Consider the following 24,072-nt stretch of genomic DNA (forward strand, 5'->3'; position numbering starts at 1 on the left):
TCATTGCTGGTATTTTATGCACATGGCCACAACAAAAAGGTGGAGATATAAATGCAGCACTCGATTCTCTGCCAGGTTATGTATTGTAGCTTTTAAGGCCAAATGCTTTTGTGGTGTTATACATTTTTTGTAATGGCTGTGTGGTTATGTAGAGGCTCCTACTGCAGCTGACATGTGCCTCCTTTATGTATTGTTATTTGAGTAGGATGCTTAATATAATATAATTGCCTTCTAAGCTGTACAGTATAAGGCTGTGTTGTTGGTTTCATAGAGCTACTTATGTCATTATCACACGTGCTTCTACATACAGCTCTGTCACAGATAATTCAATTTGGATGTCAAGCATGTTAATACACACAGTATTTCTGTATGTGGCATTATTTTTCTGGTAAAATGATGAATTATTGAGCAGCTGAAATGTCAAATATATTAGTATATGCTATAACAGGTTTTTATTGTTTTTGTGTAGAAGAAGGATGAGCGGCCAGAGACAAAGTATCTGAACTTCAGTGACACTGTGTACGGCAGCTGTACAGAGCGACAACACCACTACTTCCTCAGCCATGTAGAGGACTGGTAAGAATGATCACAGTTTACAGGCTTCACAAATGACCCAGTGTGTTTTTTTTTTTTTTGTTTTTTCTTTTTCAGGGTTCCCACACCTGGATATTTAGAGACTAGTTTTCTAGTCATGGGAACAACTGAAAATGAATTCCAAATAGCCAAATCTCTTTGAAATAATCTGTATTGTCCTGGAGAATTTGAATTGTGTTTTAGCCCCTCATTCAGATCGCCTATATAAACCGAGGTGCATTTTCCGTCTGAGACTGTTGGTAGAATATGTCGTGCAGAAACCCATGTCAGTGCCAGTAAATCATATGACCATTTGTGAGCAAGCGCTGTACTTTAAAATGTCTTTGTAAGGTCCTGGAAAATGAGTGGGAACCCTGTTTGTTCCTTCAGACTTTTAAATTGGTGTCATGTTTTGCTTTGTCTTATTGTTTCGTTTTATTCCAGGGACCTCGTGTTTGCAGCATCAGCAGCTTCCATTGAAGTCAGCGTCATAGCAAGACAAGAGGACAAGGTACCTAATTAAAGTGAAACGCTGAAGAAGCTATTCAAAGAAAAAAGCTTAAATGATAATGTTTTAAATAAAGATAGAAATGATTCTATTTCACTTCCAGGAGAGAAGTAAACTATGAGATGAGTGTAGCTTTGAAAGAAAAACATGACATGAGTGTTTGAGATGCTCCGCAGTATCGAGCAGAGTTGCATAACTGTTCTACAAAGTTCTTCTCAATCGAAACACTTTTCTTTTAACTCATTTATGCTAGCAGAGCCCTCTTGATGATGATAGACCATCTTGTAGCTGTGCTGAAGTTTTTAAGTTACTGTATTAAGTTGGTGTAAATAATGTTATCTTAGGTCTTTGTTTTTTATCAAAGCTACAACCGATCAGACAAAGTTTTGATGCTTTTTTACTATAAAAGAAAGTTGTATTCTGTTTGTTTGAATGCTCGTTTTCAGATCTGGGAGCTTTGGATCCTGGAGGATGCGAGTAGGGCTGAGCTCCCAGTGACCGAGACAAATGAAGACACACTTCCCCTTGGCTTGGCAATAGACTACACCAGCCAGCAGGAGATCCACATCAGTAAGTGTTTTCTGTGTACTCTTCACCTTTCTGGGCAGATTTGCACATCTTCACAATGAGACTACAATTATTCTATCATTTGTTGTCGAATACTAAAGTTAATTGCCCTTCCTCAAAGCTGGCACTCAAATTTGGAGTTTGTAAAGTCTGTCTTAGCACTTCAAAAAGGCTACACTTTCTTTATTTGAGGGAGTGGGCATTTCCGATGGGATTTTAAGAGCTTTCAAATCATTTAAGCAAAGGTCAGATGCCTTTTATGATAATTATGTTGTTTTCATCAATCTTGTTGTGGTGGTTGTGGAGTTTTTGTCCTGCTGTGATTTCTGCCACCACCAGTAAAGAGAGAAGTTGGGTTAGTGCTAAAGCAGTTTATTATTTTTTTTCATAAAGCTGAGGTCGATTTCTTCTGTACCATCTCTTCTCCGGTAGGAAAATGTTTCAAATCTGTGTGCGAGGCCGGTTTACAGCAGTATTGGATTTACAGGATTTATGCATCAGTGAAGTGAACCTTGATTTATAAGTCAAAACAGACACTACCTTTTGGTTTCTGAATTCAGAAAATGTACTGTATCCCACTTTTTATATGATCGCTGCCACAATATAAAATAACACGCACTTTGATAGAGCATGTTAGACGTATCGCCTCGTCTCTGCCATAGTCAAGCTGAAAGCACGTCTCCCACTTTGATATTTAAAAGATATTAAATTCAGTCTCTCCCACTTGCAGTTGCCATTCACTTTTGGATATCGCTTTTATTTTCCCAGCGTTATTAATCATAAACCACGTTGCACATCTACAGTGAGTGTGCTGGGATTTTTTTTTAGGAAATAGTTAAATGACAGTATGGAGTGAGGAGAAAATTAAATCAGTTCAGGCAGGTTTATACACCATCTGCCGCCAGTGATACCGCCCACCCTGATAAGCCTGTTTTAATGAACGTGTATTTCATATTGAAGCGGGTAAGATATATGATGTACTGTTTTTGTTTTCTAAAAAACTTAATTTGTCACATTCCTCCAGGCTAATTATTTCTGTTTTTTGTTGTAAAGTTTGAATCCATATTCAAAGTTAAATTTGATTTCATAATCTGTTATCTCTTGCGCTACATTCCATTGTCTTTGCTCGAAGACATTTTATGTGCAACACTCCCCTAAATGATCCGATGAAGCATAAATCCGTCCGGTTTCTTTGTGCATACAGCAGCCACTGCAGTGCTCTATTGCAGCATGTGTAAAGAATAGTGATAAGCTACCGTCTCAGTACACTGTTTTATCTTAAATGGCCTAGTCTGCCAGACATTCACGTAGAGCTGCTGCTGCTGCTGTCTAGTCACATCTCTCCCTGTTCACTCTAAGAACTCCCTCCCAAGCAAGGGAAAGAAAAAAAAAACCTGCAATTTGAGCAACATTTTGACATGATTGTAGTCTGATCAAAACCTTTATCCAAAGTGAGACATTAGATAGGGAAAGCAAAGGGAGAGTAACCGGAGACTTATCTGTGGAGGGGGAAAAAAAATCACTCATTAAAATGGCTCAGGCAAGCTAGAGGACCACAACAAACAACAAAGCCCAGACAATCCTGTTGCAGAATGCTGATGAGGTTTACCGTGCGCCTCTCCCTTGTGTTCGCTCTCTCTTTTACCCTCTATCTATTTGCTTCTCTTTATCTTTCGAAACTATACTTTCTCAACTGAGATGAAACTAAACATTGGATTCTGTATTTTAGTTTTTTGTTCTCTGCATTGTATGCTCAGAACTCAGGATCACTTTGTATCTTGAAACGTAATACTAATATGGGCTTTATTTTGAATTTGTAAATGTATTTTTGTGTGTGGATGTATATGTCTTTCACACGGGTCTGAATGTGTGCCGACAATAAAATACTAATGCTGCTGTGCATGAACTGAATATACACTAGATGCAAAATATAGGATAATAGTCGGAGAGGTGAGTAAGTAGTAATTCATCAAACCGTGACATGTACTGAGAAAGAGCAGCTACTGCTGCCAATAGATATGAGATACATCTGTAGAGAGAACAGAGACGACAGAGTGCTCAGTTTGCTTCTTTGGCGTATCTAAAATGACTAGTATCAACTCTGGCCATTGACAGAATCTGACTAATGCATCTTTAATTTGGGGTGTGAACAGTTTCATCATTTAAACGTTGGTTTCGACTGGATTTGCCATTTTCGTCTGCAGCCCACAGCACACTGTGTGATTTTTGGAGAGTGCAGGAAAGTGGGTGTGAAGAGCAGGAAAGAGTTTGTGGGGTTTGGCAAGAAGAGGAGCGCAGTGGACTGTGTTTTACCAAATGAGGCATCTTAGGACAGTCGTCTCGAATACAGTGTGACTTTCTGAACTGAACACTGGGTACTTATTCTAACCACTGGAGGGCAGAACGGGCCAAGGTCAATCCAATAAGTATAGCACTATCACACTGTACATACAGTCTTTGTGCTGTTATTCCGTTAACACCTTCATGATTAAAGTGACGAGCAACATTTTGTCATGATGAGCAGTGAGCAGACAACACTTTCGGTTAATTATCTCTCTTGAGCAGTGGTGTGATTTGGAAGCACAAAGCTGTGCAGAACGCTAAATAATTTCTCACAAAAGTCTGTTACTGCATAATGCAGATTGCATATGCATGTGGTTCTTAATTAATAAACCTGAGACACAATTTCCTAGAGATTCTTTTTAACTCGTTGTGGACGGTTGCAAAAGAAAGAGATGATCTGACTAGAAAGTTATGCGTATGTTTTTTTTGTTTTTGTTTTTTTTACTGCACAGCATGTGGACTGCAGTATTTCTAAATGTCTCATGTCTTTTACTTCTGTCTCTCTCCCATCTTTCCACCTTCTCAAAGCGGATGAGAAGACCTTGCCCCCAGTGCCCACTATGCTAATGCTATCCACGGAGGGACTTCTTTGCCCATTTTCTCTCCTCAACCTCAATCCGGAGGTTAAGCAACTGGTCTCAGCCCCCATTACCCTCGCCTTGGAAGGGGAAAGACTGCCCAAGCCAGGTAAGTGTGCACCGTAAACCTGTTAGTCTTATTAGTTGTCTGTGGAGTTTAACAGCTTAAGAGATGTGTCAATTAACACACGTCCAAATACATCCCTCATTAAGCTGATCTTAAAGTCTTAAAGGAAAGAAGTTTGTAACTTAATTACAGGTCCACGGATGAAGTTTGGAAGTTTATCAGACTTTTACATAATCAAACAGAGCCTACAAAGTGTTTTGAATGGAGTGGTGATGACAGCAGGATGTAGAAAACATTTTTGTTAATTTGAATGTTATAATAGTATTTATTTATAACATTTTGCTTTCAAAAATGTGTAAAAAATAACAGTTATTATGTTTGCTTGAATATTGTGAAAAGCTTTTTTTTTTTTTTTTATCTAATAATTTCTTGTTTTTAATTGCATGTTGAAAAAAAAATTCAGTAAATATGTAGAGATCTTTGCAGTGCTTACTTTTCTATGAAGCTAGAAAACTGTTTTACTGAGCCAAACCCATTTAGAAAGAGGCTCGACTCCTTTGAAGTCGTGCCTTTAAGTATCAAACTATGAAAATGTAGACTTCTCTCAGAGGCTGGTTCAGTTGCCTCTAGAATAAGCAATCGTTCCTAGTAGACAAAACTTGCCCAACATGCGATGAGCTCAAATAAAAGCTCATTTCTGTTTTGTTCACAGGTTCTTTGGCAACCCAGCGACCTAAAATTGCTGCATCCATCCCATCCACACCAGCAATGTTCCCAAATCTCGGACTTACTTCAGCAGCTACTTCCACTCCTCCAGCACCTGCTGCCTCTTCCTCCGCTTCTCCGTTCAGCCTCGGCCCCACAGTTCCTGTGTCGTCATCATCGTCAAGCTTTGTTTTCTCTGTCCCAACTACATGCTCCACCTCTGCCCCTTCAGCCTTCCCTCTGGGGGGATCCATGCCTTTTGGCTCAGCTTCCTCAGGCTTCTCCTTTGCCTCCAAACCTCCCTCTGACACTCCCTCAGCACCTTCAGCGTTTTCTTTCACCCCTTCCATTAAACCGTCAGCAGTGGCCGCTCCAGCTCCAACACCCCAGAGTCTTGTTGCTCCCTCCCCACCGACGGTGAAACTGAATCTAAATGAGAGGTACTTCTTTTTTTTTGACCTATCATTTAGGTTGTTTGTCTCTGTGTTCCCTGCGATAAGCTGGCAACTTGTCCAGGGTGTGCCCCACCACTGTAACCCTGTTCTTCCTTTTTCCAAGGTTTTCAGCATTGGAAACCCCAGCACCACCGTCTTTCTCGTTCAATTCCTCCCTGCCCAAAACCGTTGTCTCCAGTTCCAGTAATTTGAATGTCCCTTCACTCTCAGCCCCTAAGCCACCAGCTGTATTGGGTATGAAGTCCTTTTCTATCATAATTTGCACAAAAACATCATTCTCCTTGTATTCTTTTTAAATCAAAAACTATTAAATCTTGTGCTTATGCCTCGGCGTTGTGCTTCTAATATTGTTGTTTGTGTTGCAGCTCCAGTGCGTCCACTTCAAACTAGCACACCACCCACAGTCATGCAGAAACCTGCTCCTGCTGCCCAGGCCCGCGTCCAAACTCCACAGGTACTGTCTAGGTTTGTTGATGAGATTAACTGTAAAATATTTAGTGTAGAGAAAACCACAGTTAACTTGATTAAAAGATTCAATATTTGGTAACAGATCAGACAAAATGGTGGACGTAATAATGTCAGTTAAGACACAACTGCTATGGAACTGTGCTGGTAGTGGTTGCCACTAGCAACAAAGTCTTCAACTAAAACCGCGAGTGGCAGAAGAAAAGTGTAGCTATGTTCGAGCACAGACATTTTTTTGTTCAAACTTATACAGTTTTTTGTGTATTTGTTGGTGTGAGTTTCTTACTTTACCACTTCTCGATGCAGGCGGCTGTTAGTGTGAAGGCCCTGGAGAAGCAGCTACAGCAAAAGAAAGACTCTGATCCCATTATGGCTGGTATATTGGAGGAGGTGAGACATATCATCCAGTCAACACTGGAGTACCATGTACCACTTTTTAATTGGCGAACTTGTTAAAAAAAAAAAAAGAAAAAAGTGAGAGCCTCAGGGCTCAAACCATATGGGGGAAATGTGTGTGTGACTACGCTGCAGATTCCCTGTATCATTCCTGCTGCATAAGTAAATCTGTTAATTATTTTTGAAGTAAAGTTAACTGTACCGTCTGCTTTTTTTTATTTTGTACTTTGATTAAGGTTTGATTGAAATGTTTTAGCTTAGTTAAACGTCACAAATTATGGTCTGTCAGTTGAGGTCCTTCTCTTGTCTTTCTTAAGTTCAAGGCTAACTATAACATCACTCTTTTAATATGTTGAGATTAACTGAATTGGGTTAACATGTAGAAATTAGTTGCTTATTTATTGCCTATAACTGAACTGTTACATACTTTTGGCTAAGTATGTAGCTATATGTTCATGTCTCATTTGGCGTCCCCAAAAACATTTATTTTTGGGACAGCAGTGATTAGTTCGATTTAGTTTATTTAAAGAAGCAACAGTGCAAATGTCTCAGAGTTAGCCAAGAAGCTATTTTTCATATGTAGTTCCTGGCCATGGTGTTTAAAAAGGGAAGGTAATGAATACGTAATGAAGGATTTACAAATAACTAAGCGTGCCTTTGACTCGTCTTCAGATTGCACACTTCCAGAAGGAGCTGGATGAGCTTAAGGCACGAAGCGCGAGAGCTGACTTCAAGGTTGGAACCAATGAGGAGATGAAGGAGTTGAGGAAGGAGTCGGAGGACCTCCATATTTTCACTTTGGAGATTAAGGAAACTACAGAGGTAAGACTCTGGTTCAAAACACAGACGCATTCAGATAATCACCTAAATCCTGACCTCACTGCCTCCTAGTCAGAACTTAGAATATCAAACTCATAAATTAGTGTTATGATAAATTAACAGCATGTATACCATCTTCCTCTCTTGTGGCTGGGAGAGACAATGCATACAATTTATATAATTTGGGTATTATTTGGGTTATTTATATATATTTATATATAACAACAACAATCCAAAAAACAACTGTATTTTGGACAGCCCTAAATTTTCCATATATTTCTATATCTATAAATATATATACAGTATGGTGTAGTATAGTATACTCATTTATATTTTTAAAAAACAACGTTAGAAAAAAAGTAGTCTTTTATTTACAATCAATAATCTGACAAATATTTTTAGCCTTTATTCCTTTACTGTGTGTCTAGACTTGTTGGTATTAGCAGATTTATCTGAGTGAAGTTCCAAATGACATTTTAGCTGTATTCTTCATTTTAGTTTAATAGTTGTGGTGTCCCTGAATTAAGCCTATAACAGCAAGGCTATCGTCTTCCAATATCTTTTTTCTTTTCTGATTTGCAGTCTCTCCATGGCGATATTGGTACACTGAAGACCACGTTACTGGAGGGCTTTGCTGGGGCAGAAGAAGCCAAGGCTCAGAGTGAGCTGAGCAGAGACAAAAACTACAGACAGCTGCTGTACAAAAAGCCTCTTGACCCGCGCAGTGAGGAACAGCTCAAGGTGAACACCAGAAAGATGATAATTTTCATAAAGCCTTTACATGAATCCTCTACATACTTTTCTTTTTTTTCTTTTTTTTCACTTCATTCAGGAGATTCGCAGGTTGTACCAGTATGTTATGTTTGCTGTGGAAGATGTCAATGACGTGCTGGATGTGGAATGGGAGAAACACCTGGAGAAGAAGAAAAAGCAGAAGTAAGCACCAGCAAAGTATTTGATACTAAAAATATTTTGAGTTCAGTAACATTTGATATGAAATAATTCTCTCCTTCACAGACACATGGTTGTGCCAGGGCGTGAGGGTCTGTTCACTACACTGGCCAACAACCTGTATATCATCAACCAGCAGAAGAACCGATTGGACCAGCTGATTAAGGAACTCACCTCACTGCGCCTCTACAAGACTACCACTCCAACTATTAACCGCAACACGGCTACAGCACCGACTGCTGGGTAGGAGCTGGCAAAGAACAAGGAGTGGGAATGGAGGAATGTGAACTATAAATGAGATAAATGAGTATTACATGTTGTAGATTTTGGATTTGTTGTGAGAAGGGATGCTCTGCAGGGCAGGTTTGGGAATTGGAGACTTCATATTTCAAGTTAACCTTGACTTAAATGGGCTGGAATTTAAATCTGGAACAGTTTGAATAATTAAAACTGAATAAATTCAACTTTTTCTTTCATAACTGGATGGTATTATAGCTGACAATATTATCACCATAGTCCACGAATAACAAAAGGAAATATTGCAGTGATTTCTTTCTCTCAGTGTAGCAGCCTTTACATATTAACATTCATTTCTAATTATGCACATCTGTTCACTGTAAATAGCTCTTAAAATAGATGTGTTGTTGTGTGAGGTGCTGCAGTTTGAACAACTTGTTTCTGTGTTTTATGACAGTTTGGAAAGCGAGCTTGAGAGCATAAGGGACGCACTCCTGAAAGCCAGGCTGGACACCACTCCTCCTAAGACCAAATCCAAATCTCCAGGTGTCAATCTTTATGTATTTTTCATATAAAAAGCCATAAAGCATACTTCAACATACTAACTGTATGTTTCTCTAGTAGCCAAGATATCGCCAGTGAAACAGTCCCAGCTGCGCAACTTCCTCTCAAAGGGACAGATGCCTCCTGTCCGCTCTACTGCACCAGGTACACATATCGTGCTTAGACTTATTCGACAAGGGTTACTCTGATATACGAAGGTGGGAATCTCTTTCTCTTGTGTAAATTCGGTTCACTGACTAGAAATTTGTGGTTGCATTGAAGTTTACAAATGTAGTTGGGGAGAATACTGACTTAAATAGAGTTGTTGAGCAAGAGTATAAAAAGGATATAAAGAGGATACTGCCTTTAAAGCAGCTCTACCACAGTTATTAGTAATCTACATTTTCTTTATCTATTCTCTTTCAGCCAACCTGTCTCGCTCAGCCTTCCTTTCACCTAAATACTACGAGGACTTAGATGATGTGAGCTCCACGTCCTCCCTGTCCCAGTCCCTGGAGCCTCACCCAGTTCACTTGGAGCTCGAGGAGGAAGATCTACAGCCAGAACCCCTTCCCATGCCTGTCATTCCTCCAGTGTTGGCCACACCCCGCCACCCCACAGTTGTGAGGACCCCCTCTATCCAGCCAGGTTTCGGGGCCATCCAGTCCACTCCTTTAACTAAACTTCACTCAGTCCAGGGTATGGGCTTTGGACTCAGCCCTATTGCAAGTCCTGGTGAGTAAATCATATGAACTATTCATCAAAGATGTCAGTTTTTTTGCCATTCAAAGCCATGAGATGACACCAGTAGACATGCTTCGCTTCATAAACGTCGCTCACTGTATTGATATTTCAGTTCCAACCAATAAGATCAACCTCAGCGGTGCTGACAGCACGGCTCTCGCCACGAAGACAGTAAAACATGGAGCCCCACCAACTGAGAGGACCATCCCTGTCACCATCCCTGCCCAGCAGGCTGCAGCCACCGCTGCTCTGCGCAGGCAGATGGCCAATCAGAAGACAGGTAGGAAGAACATGCAACGGTCACCAGCCTCTGAGTGCAATCCAAAAGAATTATTGACTTGTGTATTTTTAAATAGTAGTGAATATGGGAAAAACTGTATCCAAGAAGCTGTTTGTATAATACTGTATTGCTATGCCCGGTGTAATTCACTAGAGGGAGACACAGACCTCCAGACCAAATAATGTGAGACCTCAGTGCCCCACTGCACATGAGACCTTCTTACTAAACTGTTAGTTTAAATCACCACGTCACCATGGAAACCTTGAGTTCATTTAATTACATCTGTTTGACTAATTTAAACATTAGTTGCATGTGTATTGTAGGTTACAGATCTGTGTGTAAATGGCTCACTTATGCGTTTCTGTGTCCCAGCAGTTGTCAGTGCCTCTTTGACGGAGTCCACTTTAAAGACTGTTCCTCAGGTGGTCAATGTCCAGGAGCTCAAGGACAAAGGGCCTCCTGGAGCGGTTTCCAGTATCATCAGGTAAAAAAAAATCAAAAATGATATAGATTTTCTTCTGTTTTATTATGAAATTTGCTGAAGTGATAGTTATAGTGTAAAGAAAGGCTTTAATTGGAATATGTAACTCATTTTAGCTGTGAGCCCTTGTGAGTCACTGTCCACAGATGTGCTACTTCAAAGCTTCATCATTGAGATATCTCCTAACCGGATTTCATGCACTTCACTTTGAACTGCAGTTCTTTTTTTTTTTTTTTTTTGTACAAGTCACATTTTAATTGACATGGCAGACAAGGTTAATTAATTAGCATTTTGCAATTTGGTTAAATACTCTTTCTTTTTTTTCTATCCGTCTTATGTGTCGAATGTTTGTTTTTTTTTGTTGTTTTTTTCCTGTTTAATATGAAGCATGTTCTATAACGTTTATGGCGTTAAATCATGCCTGTATTCACTTTCTATTTCCGATACAGTGAGCAGACAGTCTGTCACTATGAGTCCTCGAGGGATCCAGTGTTTGTTTTGAGTGCGTCTCTTCGGTATAGATTTATCAGGTCACTGACTCCGCCTAAACGTAGCTCAACGCACACGGCTAGCAGAGGCCAGCAGTCTTTGAGGACGTCTCACATTTGTGTCTTCATCACATCTCTTACATATAATCTTTTATACTTTTTTTTATGAAGTGTTACCTTTTCAGTGTTCAAAAATGTTTTTATTAATCTCCCTGCTGTATTTCAACTGTCATCTGTATTTTATTGTTCTGGCTGTCGAGGATATGTTCATATGCCAATCGTGTTGGAAGCTACATATAAATATGTAGACTGCACAGTGTGTGCACTGTCTAATTGCCTCTTTTCATACCGTTATGCTCTTCACTTCGCTTTCTTCATGTCTTTCACTTGGCCCTTTATTCACTCCATGATTCACATTGTCTCGCTCCTTCCTGCCTCCTGCACCCTTACTCTTTCTGCCTCACTGGGCCGTGCTCCACTTTTGTGCTTGATATTTCGGCAGGCCATCCCTCCTTGGGGCTTTTCCTATATAAAGCCTCCTCACAATAACAAACTAGCAAAGCAAGGCATTGTGTGAGTAAGATGGTAATGAAAGTGGGCTTTTCCCGGATTCTGCAATAACCTTCTCTTTATCTCTGTCAAACAGTAATGGAATGTGAACCAAGCGATCAATATGAAAATTGTGCTACAATATAATTATATAGAGAGGTGGTTAACTGTAATAATGGATTCCAGCCCTACACAAAGGAAATATTTGGTTTATCAGGTTTTTTTTGGCTGTTGACACATAAATTTAAACAAACACCTGATTGTAAGATGTAAACACTCTCCTCTCCCACTTCTGCTCTCTTTTCCAGCTCATCAGTAACAGATCCACCATCACAGGTCTTTGCAACAGTTTCTTCCAACCAGGCCAAACGAGTGAGTACTAAATCTGTCTGTTACTCACCAAACATTCCCCTTTTCATGTATTTGTTCACCCACACTTCTATCTTTTAAGTGGCACGTCACTGTATATGAATATGAAATTACTGACCTTCTGTAGTAGTTGAGATATTTTTTAGCATTACATACAGCCTTGTACTTTAAAAACTCAAAATATTCAGTGTCAGTATTTCTCTCCTCGCAACTTTAAAGAGCACTCGACTTGTGAGAATTCACAGATTGCTGACAGTTTTACACGTGAAGACACACCATAAACTGTATGGGCGAGAAATGTCCCAGCTCCCTCCCATGTTGATGTTATAAATTGCAGTTGGGTGACAGGGGAACTCCTCACACAAATCTTCGTCACTGCTCAGGCTCAAGTTTAATTTAATCTGAATGACCCGAACATACTGATCTCCAGCTACATACTTGCCTTTTCTCTACATCTGCCTTAAGATTGCAGTTTATTGCACCTATATTGTAACCTGTAGTGTGACCTGGTGTGTTCAAAGGAACCTGTAGATATGTAGTGTTTTTCTCTATTAATGCTTTTTGGTATTAAGCTATGCATGCTTAAAACTGTCTGTGCAGAATCCTACTCAAGGTATCCCGAAGATATCCACTGAGAGTACGACCAACCCTCAGGGAGGCTTTGTGTTTGGTAAGCGCTGCTTAAATATGTGCACACACATGTTTTCTCTTACAGTCGCCCTGTAAAGTTGCCCAGACTTGGTTGCGCATAAATATCATTTCATTTTTTGAACATCGCTCATGATTCTTGACCAAAATCCTGACATTTTATTCTATGATAGACTGACTTCATAAACTTCTGTGTCCTTCAGGTCAGTCGCCCAAAACAGACGTTTCCGTGGCTCCTGCTAGCTCAGCAGACCAAAGCACCAGCAAAGGTTTCTCCTTCACATCAGGGTGACTCAACTTATTCTGAACTACACGTCTTAATATTTTGTCCGTGTTCCTTTAAAGATTTTTCATATTCATAATCCTTCTTTTATCACTCATCAGCACTAAGGGGTTGTATATATGAATTTATTTTTCCAATTAAATGTGATTTGGGGAATCCAACTAATACCATATATCATATAAAACTTGACCACTTGCTATTAGAGGAATATCATGGGTTGTGTACTTTTCCAAAATCTTAATCAAACCACACTCAGAGATTTGTCACATGACAGAAGCTTAAGATGTTCTCACTGCTGTTGCTCCTAAATTGACTTCAATTTTATTTTGCAGGTCTGCAGGCTTCAGTTTTGCTTCAGTTTCACAGGGAGCTGGAATGTCACAAGGTAAAAACAATACAGCAGCTTAATCTTGGATATTTTTACGATGGTGTCAAACATATCCATCACATTCTGTTTTTTTTCCCCCTTGTGTCTCTCCAGTGAAAGATATAAATAAGTTCTCCTTTGGTGGAAATGGTAAAATGATGTTTGGCCAGACTGGAGAGGAGTCGTTCTCCTCTGCTCTGGGTACTGGGTCTGCCACCCTGCCCACAAACACGTCCGGAGACAAACCCACCTCCACCACAGCTGCCCTGAGGTTAGAGCCACAGCCCCCGAAGACAGTTGGAGGAGAAACTCTGGGCAGTTTCTCTGGATTACGAGTGGGCGCTGGAGAAGAAGCAAAAGATTCATCCATTAAACCTGCTGCTGCCTCATTTTCTTTTGGGGAACCTGGACTTGGGATGAGCAAGGGAGCAGCACAGTTTACCTTCGGTGGAGCTCTCCAAAAGTCTGCAGAAGAGTCTACAGGAGCAGACTTATCCAAGGGGGCAGCATCAGGCAGTTTGTTCAAGCCTCCTGAACCAAACTCCAAGCCAGCCTTCTCCGTTCCCCAACCTAACTCAATTTCCTCAGCTTTACCTACATCTTTCAGTAGTCTGCTTGCAGCTCCTTCAGACTCCTCAGAGGAACCAAAACCTCCACCACAACCTTCTGAACCCACACCGCCCCCTGAAAAAGGACCTGCTGCTGAACCAGCTATAGAGAGCACCAGTCCTCTCGCGGTAACTGAGCCCGCAGCAGATGCTGCCACTACAGAAACCACAGTAGCAGCGGTTACAGCACCAACGGTCGCACCTCCGTTGGCCACCACTGCCCCTACCCCAGACCCTCCATCTTATATCACCGCACCAACAGAAGCAACCCCTCCGACGCCAGCCAGTGCGGCTCCCGCAATAGAATCCACCCCAGACAGCACCACCACCACCACTGCTCTGGTGCCCACTTCAGCTGCTGCCACCCCTGCTGTAGCACCTGTCTCCCAGGTAGCTCCAGCAGCCTTCCAGGTGCCCGGCTCTGACAAACCAGGTTCCATTTTTACTCAGCCTGCTCCTGCAATAACAGACAGCAGTTCAGTTGGAGTCACTCCAGTTATCAGCACAGTTGCCCCTGCAACGACCACCCCTACTGTTGTTAACAGTACAACAACAACTACTGCTGCTAGCGCTGCGTTTGCGCAACCTTCCGCACCCCCAGCATCCTCAGCTCCTTCAGCGCCCGCAGCCCCTGCAGCTCCAGTCTCAACGGCTTTTGGTTCAGCTGGGTTCGGTGCATCAGCTGGAACTGGTTTTGGCAAATCTGTATTTGGCCAGACGAGTGGCTTTGGCCAGCCCGCCAGCAACACTGGAACAGCCAGTGGGTTTTCTTTTGGACAAACAGCATTTGGAGCAAGTACTAACAGTGCAACTACCGGAGGAGGTCTTTTTGGTGCTTCTACTGCGAGCAATGCAAGCTCCTTCTCCTTTGGCACGAGCAGTGCCAACACAGCCAGCAGCACTGGCTCAGGGCTGTTTGGACAAAGCACAGCACCAGCATTTGGCCAGAGCTCTGGATTTGGGCAAGGGTCTGTGTTTGGGAGTAACACCACCACATCCTCATCTACAGGATTCAGTTTTGGGCAGCCCTCAGGTGAGCATGAGTCTGCAGTTACTTACCGGTGACTGGTAAAAGAGTTTGTGGCTAACAGTTTTATTTGTTTCTACAGCAATTAAACCTAAAACATGATTGGGATACAATATTAGTATAACTTCAGAAACAAGTGATTTGTAAAGATTAGGGACGTTTTTTTGGCCCTGATCCTAACCGGTCGAGTGTTTAACTTTGAATGCCTGCAGATACACAGTGTGATTTTATACTTCTATTAACTTAAATGTTGATTAAATATGTATCTCACATATTGAGGTGTAACAGCTGTAGCCTTCTACATCTAAATGATAAATGATAAACCTTATTTAATTGGTTCAGACACTCGGGAGAATATACGTGACTCGTTCCACTAGAGGCAAGATGTATCACTCCGTTTGGTTTTGTCAGAACTACAGAAACTGTCAGTCGCCTCTCGATCCTGCTGTGGCGTCACAGAACAGAGCATCTCCCCTCACAAAATATCTTCGGCTGACTACAGACACCAGCTCGCAAAGAGCAAGCATTGCATATCAGGCAGCTGATGTGACCTGATGCCGCCGCCGCCACCTCCGCCGTTTGTCATTTCAACCGGTGAGAGCTGCTCACGCTGCTCTTTGCCAATTATAATTGGTGTGAATCTGTGCATTTTGTCAACCGCAGTGTCTCTTTCACACACACACACTCCAATTTTTATGCAGCAGAATCCTCGGCACTGTAGGCTGCGGTTAAGGAGAGCAGCACTGCAACGTTAGCAGGCTGAGGTGGACAAAATACAGAGGAGAACAGTGGAGAAAGGATTTTGATTGGCTTCATTGTAGCACAATAAGATACAGCTAGTCACTTAAACAGTGTGCATTGCAAAAGCCTGAATAATTACCTCCTAAAAGCCTGATCAGATCTGCACTTTTACTTGAAAAGAACCATAGCGCTTTCTGTGTCGTGTTTTTAATCAACCCTTGCTACACTGACGGACTCAAGTGAAGCTGTGCAGTACAGTACATCACCTCAGCGCAGCATCTTCAGTTGATCAAATTCACACTGCGGCTATTCATGAATTAGAAAAGTGACACACGCTTTCAAGGTAATGAGGTTTACAAAGTTCTCAATTTCAAACCTGTCAGCTGTAAAAAAAAAAAGATAAAAAACGAACTTAGCCAGAGATGACGCTGTCACTCATCTTTTCTAATAATATTGACACAGCTACATACAGTTTAGTTGTGTCGGACAGTGTACAAGCAAACAACATCTGACAACTCTGAATTATATCGGTGTGTCCGTAAGGGCAGTGGGCAGTTCGGCTGATCTGAAGTCACACGTGACACGTCCATTTGGCTGACAGGCCGTCATCCTGAAGGAGAGAAGGCAGACAATTTGTGTCTGTAGCATATTGCCAGCCTGAGTCGGTCGGAGGCGTGGCGGTGGCTGTGCGATCTGTGGCGGTGTGGCAGTCTGTGTGAGGAGGGTGGCATGAGGGGAGTTGTCTCATTCCCAAAGATTCTCTAAATTCCCAACGCGGTGTGGGAATGTCTGTGTCTCTGTGGACAGCTGATGTTAATGTATCAGCTCAGCAGTTAGACACAGCTCCGGGTTACAGATTTTAAGTGAGGGGTCGGGTTTCCATAGTCAGCTCATTCTTTTCTATAACACTGTGGGAATTAAAGGAATTCATGAAGCATCACCAGCTACATCTAGTAGTAAAGTTGACAGAGTATGTCTCAGTCTTGATGTTTGTTTCCTATTTTTTTTCCAGCTTTCGGCTGCTCTTCCGCCACGCCTGTGTTTGGCCAGCAACATAGCGGTGGAAGTTTATTTGGACAGGTATCAACCACTGACTTTTTGTTTGTTTGTTTTAGTTTGAATAGGTAGAGCAACCTGTGAGTAGTATTATCTTAAACTTTAATAAATGTTCATTTGGACCTGTTGTTAACATTTCTCTGTCTTGCAGCAGCAGCAACAGCAGCCACCATCTGGTGGGAGTCTGTTTGGTTCAAGTTCAACCAATGCAGCGGGCTCAGGTGCTGCTGGAGGATTCTTCAGTGGCCTGGGAGGTAAACCAAGTGAAGACGCTGCCAATAAGAACCCATTCGGCACCACTGGCGCCTCCGGAGGGTTTGGGCAGCCTGCTCAGACAGGTAAGCGAATGCAGTCTCTTTTTTTTGTAAGTAGTAGAAAATGTACTAGAAACAAACCCTATTTTATCTTCTCTGAGAGACACATTAATCTTCCTATCCCTCCTCTAGGAACCAACACTCTGTTTGGGAATAGCGGTGCCAAGACCTTCGGTTTTGGACAGTCCTCCTTTGGTGAGCAGAAGCCCAGTGGGACCTTCAGCACCGGTGCAGGGAGTGTCGCATCACAGGGATTCGGGTCCTTCTCTACTCCTGCAAAACCAGGTACAGCTTTTTCCGCGTTGTTAAGATACTCTCATCCGCTCTGTGAACATTTTATCAGATGATTTATAACGCTGACATTTCAAACCAGACCTGTCTCTGTGTGCTGCTCATACTTCCTCGGGGTGGGGATTCATTTCCTTAATTATATTTGAGCAAAGGGCTTAGCGAATGTAAATAGCACTGTTAATTACACAGTTTCATAACGCTTACACACATTCACCTGATGGGACTCGTATTAGTGATGTTTGAAATCTTCTGTTTTTTTGTTGTTTTTCTTTTTTTGGAGGGGAGGTGTCCGACTTAAGGGCTGTGGTGTAATGACGTGTGAGGTTCAGTGATAGTAGCACGGCTGTGATAGAAACCCTCTGCACCTATACATAATCACATTTTGCACAGCAGCCGAGTCTTGACATTGCCTTCCCCCCTTTATCATCGGAGCTACAGCGAGTGCCCTTATCTCCTCACCCCAGCAGAGCAGAAAGTGAGGTAGTCAGGCTTCATCATTACCTGCCTGAATACTGCTGATGCAATGTTAGCTCTCAACAGTGCTTAGTCACAGTGGGATGGGTCCAAGGTGTGATCTATTTATTTCAACACCAGATGCGTATTTGATGGACAGAAACATAGATTACTTCAAAACTGTCATTTTTTTAAACGAGTCATCTATGTCTTTGTTGATCACCAGCGGAGTGGAGTGTACATTTATCACACACAGTTAGAAAATGTATCAGTTTTCTGCTACAGTCGTGCTTTTTGTAACAGTTCAGAGCATGCAAACACGGCTGAATATCAGCATAATTTGATTTAATGCTCGGTTACTGATGGTCACACGCAGAGCATCCACGAGTTTACGCGCCCTCTCGTGTAATCACTTTGGGCTATGGTGCTTGGTCACTGCTTTAAAACTGCTTTGCTTCACTTAGAAGAGGATTGACATGCCAGTTTATATTTGTGTCACTCACAGCAGCCAATTCTGCCCTCAGTAAAAAAATAAAAAAGGAAACATGGGTCTAAACTGCTTAATATGCTGTCGTACAACCATGGTCTAAGACTGCCTGGCAAACTGACGAGTCGAGTAGATCAAGTGCAGATGAAATCAGTTGCACAGCAAGTTTAGGGATGAAGAATTAACTTTATACCTTCACAAATAGATCACTTGGGTTTCACGATGCAAACCGAGCGTCTTTATTTAAATTTATTTTGCAGTTCTTGGTAGCAAGTCGTAGCGACAGCAGCCATCCAAGGTATCCCCAGCGCCGCTGGGATATCGGTACCACTCAGCAAACTAATGCCCTATCACTGGCCTTCCTACAGGGAATGTAATCTTGTTACATTAGCTCAATCAATTATTTACCGGGGCATGCTGCTGGTAGCCAGGCTGAAATTTCAGTCCACCCTTTCTCTGCTTGCCACTCCTAGCTCTGAAGGCTTTGAGTTGTAGTGAAGTGTTGTCAGTGTTGTGGAGTCATTAAGCTGTCACAGTGTGTTGTTCCACAACAATGCGTTTCATACAACAAGACACAGTAGTAACTGTATTCACCCTGCTCAGAGAGTTTCTTGTGTATCTATCGGCCCCGGTTCACACCACGACGTGTAGAATGTACTTGTGGTCCCCCAAAGTGTTCAGCCCAGGAGGCACGTGTGAGAGGAAAGTTTCCTTCACATAGATTTGATATACTTTGTCGATATGCTACATCCTGAGCTTTTTTTTTCATCTTGTCTTTTCAGACACCAAGTTGTAATACATCCCACTACTTCCATTTGCAAACCTTCTCTTAATCACCTGTATACTTTCCCCTCTACAGGTGGTTTTGGCAGCGCTCCAGTCTTTGGGAGTCCTCCTTCCTTTGGTAGTTCCCCAGCGTTCGGTGGTGGAGCAGCTTTCGGCTCCAACGCTTCATTCAGCAACAACATGAGTTCATCAGCTGGTAAAGTGTTCGGAGAGGGAACAGCGGCTTCCAACATGGGAGGATTTGGGTAAGAAACTTCACATGTTAATATATATTTTGAGATTTGACATGATTTGACTAAACGGCATTCAAGGTCACATGTGGCACAACTTTGTAGTGTAACGCATTAAACCAGCTGTTTGTCAGTGTCTTTCTGGTTGCTGGTCAAGTGTCACCAGGCTTTTTGTGCAATACAGATGGGGGAGAGGAGCAGCGCAGGATTTTGCCTGCAGCGTAGAGCAGATTTAAAAAATCAGAACATCTGTGATCTTTCTCTCTCAGTGCACCATCAAATAAAGCTACCGATAGGCAGAATTCACCACGTTGTTCAACATTATTGTCCATTTATTCATTCACACATTGTTGTAATACACGCACAATTGTTTGTTTTAACTCCCAACAGGTAAGACTTGAGCTGACTGGGGTGTCCTTTTAAAATCCAGCAGCCTTATTCCACCTGAAGTTTCAGTTTAACCAACAGAAGCAGGGATTGTTTTATCCTCCCATCATTTCCACCCCAGTGATTTCTCTAGTTTAATCAACCCTGTTTGTCCACAGTGTTTTGTTAGAGTGAGCATGGCCACGAGCCCAAAACGATGGACTAGATTATTTGTCTCAGATAATCTCGCTTCTGCCCGCAGATTAAACTGGCCTGCTGTCTCTCCCTCTCGCTGGTTTTATCTCCTCTGTTTTGCTTATTCTCCCTTTTCTGTCCCATGGGGGTCAATAGTCATGGCTCCTGTAGAAGGGATTACCACTTCTCAATCCCCCATTTCTCAATCCTCACAAACACCATCTGATACCTTCGACTTATATACACTATAGTCATTTCTCTTTATTTTTTTCTCTTTGTACAAATATATTATGAGCTGTTAAACGGCATCCTTGTTTTGTTTTGTTTTACTCATATTGTCTCAGTAGTTGTATGTCACATTGTCTGTGTCTCCTTTTTGTTTTTCAGGTTTGCCTCACCTCCCAGCGGGCCGTCCTTCGGCGCTCTAGCCAGTCAAAGCGCTCCGTCCTTCGGGGCCCTAGCCCAGCAGGGCTCTGGGTTTGGAAGTCAGCCCAGCAGTTTCTCAGGCTTTGGACAACAGCCACAAACAGGAGGTGAGACTACTACTTTAGTGGCCCCCCTTTTTTCTTTCTTTTCCCTCTCCTCATCCTCTTCAAACTCTTGCTTATCAGCAGTTGGTTAAATATTGCAAGCTGCAGGGTCAGAGACACAAGTGGAGTCATTGCAGTTGTATAGTAATGACGACAAAGCATCTTCCAGTCCAGTATTCACCTCCTTTCCATAAGCTATGTGTCGGTTTATCTAACATCTGTAGACATAATCTTTTTTTATTTGATGATCTTGAGAAGCTTTAAAATGCATCCATACTTTTTCCCGGGGCAGTGATTATACTGTCAGTGTAGATGAAAGTCAACAAAAGACGTCCTGTTATTGGACTCAGAAGTGTCCTGCCACGAGATGTGACTCTGCACAGATGACATGCCTTTGAGTTTGCATGCATGACCCAAATTTGGCGTCTTCTTCCCGCTTATTTTTGTGTCTTTCATGTCTTGTTCAGTCACCTTGAGCTTCTCTGCAGCCTTTAAATGGCTTTGTTGCGGGTCACATACACACTGTACACCAGCCTGTCCAGTCCTGCACCTTTCATCCATTCATCTTCCTAAACCTTCTCTGTCTCCGAAGCTTTGCCTGTGTCAGGTCATGGTACATACACAGCGCACACAGACTCACAGATCTGTTTGTTTTAGATAAATCGTGCTGTGAAATGAGAATTTTTCAGTTTGTGAGTTTCCCTTTGTTGGCACGCTGACAGCTACAATTGTTACGACAATCATCCACTTAATCACTTTATTTCCTTTTTTATAGGATTCTCTGGAAACACCTTCGGCTCTACAAACCAGTAAGTGCAGTCAATACATTTACTCGTGATTCATGTCTCTTTGTGTGCCTGTGTGTGTGAATCAACGCGTAGACAGACTCGCAATTCTCCCCGGCAGCAGTGTGTTGTGCCTGAACTCTGTCTCCGACAGCACGGCTCCCCATAGAACCTTTCAGATTTAATACCACCTCATCTACAGTGGTTTATTTTCTTTCCTTTGTCTCCTCTCTTTTATTTATTCATAGTCTGATTGAGCTTTATTGCGATCTCACTGCATTGAAATACAGAAAGTGTTTTCTGTTTTGGCAGTTTCAACCTTGAATAAAAACAGTAATAAATTAATGAATAATACATCACATCATGTTTTTAAAAAGGTGATCTAATACATAATACAATAAATACTGTGAAATGCTGCACATACTAAACATACATCATTCTGACCCCCTGTGGAAAGTCGCTGTCCCTGAAATGGGCGGTGCATGATTCAGCGCTCCAGTACAACTTCCTCACTAATTGCCCTCTTGCGATTAGATTTTTCACTCCCATCCTATATCTTCTTCTTTTTCTGTCTCTCATCCCTCAATCCCACTTTCTACCTCTCCCCCTTTTTATGCCGCTTTGCTCTCCGTTGGCTGCTGTGTGTCACATGGCAGCCAGCGTTCCCCGGGGTGTGTTCCACTGGAATGCACTCAGAAGTGTGCAGGAGTGTGTGGAGACGAGGCTTAGCCTATCAGACACATTCACATGCTGTTAATAATCCCGCTCTCTCTCTCCTCCTTTTTTTTTTCCCTTCCTCCACGAGTCCTGCAGTATATTCAGTATATTTCATTGTGTTTATTTGCTAACTTGCACACATTTTATGGATTGCAGCAACATTAAAATAGCAAAACAAGCCTCTATAATATGTGACAGTAGCTCAAAATCAAAATATGAAAAAAAAAGGTAAGCTTTTGTAGCATAATTTAACGACCCACCTCAGCAAAAACATCAAAATGAAATCACAGATGAACAGAAATCACTATCCCATCATAAACCCACTTTGGTCCAAATCATATTTCATTTACAGTGATGTATAAAAAAATAAATAAATTACACAAGACACAAAAATATATATATTTAGTTTGCATTTATTCAAAATCTAAAGCTAAAATTCACAATTTCCTCCTATTGTCCTCCAGAAATCTGATATGCAACATGTTACAGCACCATTACATCAAATAGAAAATTCTAAGGGTCTTGTGCTCATAATAATAATAGTAATTCTACTAGTGCCTCTTTCAGTAATCTTTCCCTCTCTGCTTTGTCTGTTATTTCTTCTTCCAGATCAAGTCCTCAAACATTTGCCAGTTGGAGAAGCTAGTTTTATTAAACCTCCTCGTCACTGCTACAGTACTTTCTGCAATCAAGCTCTTTGTGCCACACAATGGGAGGAAGGGGGAAAGGGCGGGAAGATTGTGTTGCTTTTATATTAAAGGGGTAAATAAATAAAGTGATAAGTCAATATGCATTTTCTGTGTAGAAAACTATTTTCAAGCAGCTTACAGTTCATTCTTTATATATATACATAGATCCATACAAGCAGAAGATGTGTAGTGTGAAGCAGATTTTCTATAGAAAATAAAAAATCTCTTTTGTAAACAGGTCGCTGACCTTCATAAAATAATGTACATTGAGGCAGTTCGGTTTTTGTCACAACACTCGTACTCCACTTCTGGGTTCATGATGTGTCCCAACATTTAAAAGTTTGTTTCTGCGCTTTTAGACATGAAAATGCACAAAAACATTTGAACTTCACCTCTGAGCATTTCACTCTTTCATTGAATTATGTGGAATGGTGTTCTCAGCGTGGCTATGTGAATTAATTTAGTTACAGTCATGGATCAAGTGTACGCCCATGTAGAATGTACCCAAATGAACCAAACCGAACATTTTTGAACTGTCAGAAAAAAAGTTTTGTGGTTTGAGATGAGGAAAAAAAAATTATATTTTCTTTTTTAAAATGTTTTTTGCAGCAAACCCCCGCTTGATGTATATTTTTACATGAAAAAAAGTGGAAATAAATGAAATTTCTCCAACAAAATATCTGTCTATTCAAAATTGTATTTGTTAATAAGTTAACAGAAAACAAAATCTAACATTATTGATGATCCTGGAGGCAGATTTAGGCGACTGAGTGGTTTAGCTGGTACTTCATTTTGCTGAACATCGTAGTTGCACTTTACATCATCACAGATGAAAACGGGGCATTGCTAACTTAATGTTTTCTTAATACAGATGAAAATCAAATCTATTAGCTGTACAAAATGAAACGGCTTCATTCAAAGTGTGCATGAAAAACAGCATGGCAGCAAGCTCAAGGCCATGTTTATGTGGTTCACTAATTAATGCTAAGTCCTTCTTAATATGCAGCTCATTCCTCCATCTGTAGTAAAGAATTCACTGGCTCAGAGCTAAATTGGGCTGTGGGAGAATGCTGATGGGGGATCTGTGGCTTGTGTCAGAGCCTAGATGTTGTGGCATTTGGACACCATCTACAGAATGACTGACTTTTCCCGGCTTATGTGTGGGGTACGTCACTGTCACTCTGTCCACCCCTTTATCTCCACCCCGGATGGCAGAGGTCTCGGTCGCTCTGAAGTGGCACGGGAATGTCAGGGTCATAAAATGTGACCTGAACCATCCACCTGCTGGAATGGTCAAATCAACATTCCCGAAATAGTGTCTGATATGTAAAAACGGGAGACTGGAGCCATTGGCACTATTTGCTATGGCTCAATTATAATT

General features: G+C 41.6%; 1 protein-coding gene across 6 annotated transcripts in view; it reads left to right on the plus strand.

Moving 5' to 3' along the window:
- The window catches only part of nup214 (nucleoporin 214), a 43,304-nt gene that overhangs the window by 2,596 nt on the left and 16,636 nt on the right, over positions 1 to 24,072 (plus strand). Inside the window, exons 8-36 of one of the 6 annotated variants that reach the window (XM_019276277.2) lie at positions 470 to 576; positions 1,018 to 1,084; positions 1,528 to 1,651; positions 4,520 to 4,678; positions 5,349 to 5,781; positions 5,900 to 6,030; positions 6,162 to 6,250; positions 6,568 to 6,651; positions 7,330 to 7,479; positions 8,059 to 8,217; positions 8,309 to 8,412; positions 8,494 to 8,670; positions 9,122 to 9,210; positions 9,286 to 9,372; positions 9,634 to 9,942; positions 10,064 to 10,231; positions 10,604 to 10,715; positions 12,058 to 12,121; positions 12,719 to 12,788; positions 12,970 to 13,054; positions 13,382 to 13,434; positions 13,531 to 15,057; positions 16,805 to 16,872; positions 17,000 to 17,186; positions 17,295 to 17,447; positions 19,253 to 19,424; positions 20,358 to 20,503; positions 21,276 to 21,309; positions 22,612 to 23,257. In XM_019276277.2, the coding sequence (XP_019131822.2) occupies positions 470 to 576; positions 1,018 to 1,084; positions 1,528 to 1,651; positions 4,520 to 4,678; positions 5,349 to 5,781; positions 5,900 to 6,030; positions 6,162 to 6,250; positions 6,568 to 6,651; positions 7,330 to 7,479; positions 8,059 to 8,217; positions 8,309 to 8,412; positions 8,494 to 8,670; positions 9,122 to 9,210; positions 9,286 to 9,372; positions 9,634 to 9,942; positions 10,064 to 10,231; positions 10,604 to 10,715; positions 12,058 to 12,121; positions 12,719 to 12,788; positions 12,970 to 13,054; positions 13,382 to 13,434; positions 13,531 to 15,057; positions 16,805 to 16,872; positions 17,000 to 17,186; positions 17,295 to 17,447; positions 19,253 to 19,424; positions 20,358 to 20,503; positions 21,276 to 21,309; positions 22,612 to 22,648 (5,145 nt within the window). In that variant the 3' untranslated portion in view covers positions 22,649 to 23,257. Of the gene's footprint in view, positions 1 to 469; positions 577 to 1,017; positions 1,085 to 1,527; positions 1,652 to 4,519; positions 4,679 to 5,348; positions 5,782 to 5,899; positions 6,031 to 6,161; positions 6,251 to 6,567; positions 6,652 to 7,329; positions 7,480 to 8,058; positions 8,218 to 8,308; positions 8,413 to 8,493; positions 8,671 to 9,121; positions 9,211 to 9,285; positions 9,373 to 9,633; positions 9,943 to 10,063; positions 10,232 to 10,603; positions 10,716 to 12,057; positions 12,122 to 12,718; positions 12,789 to 12,969; positions 13,055 to 13,381; positions 13,435 to 13,530; positions 15,058 to 16,804; positions 16,873 to 16,999; positions 17,187 to 17,294; positions 17,448 to 19,252; positions 19,425 to 20,357; positions 20,504 to 21,275; positions 21,310 to 22,611; positions 23,258 to 24,072 lie in introns of those variants that run through there. The other 5 variants (XM_019276281.2, XM_019276280.2, XM_019276283.2 and 2 more) reach the window with 5 other exon arrangements.

Source organism: Larimichthys crocea, chromosome IX (genome assembly GCF_000972845.2).
Source record: "Larimichthys crocea isolate SSNF chromosome IX, L_crocea_2.0, whole genome shotgun sequence".
Lineage (NCBI taxonomy): Eukaryota > Metazoa > Chordata > Actinopteri > Sciaenidae > Larimichthys > Larimichthys crocea.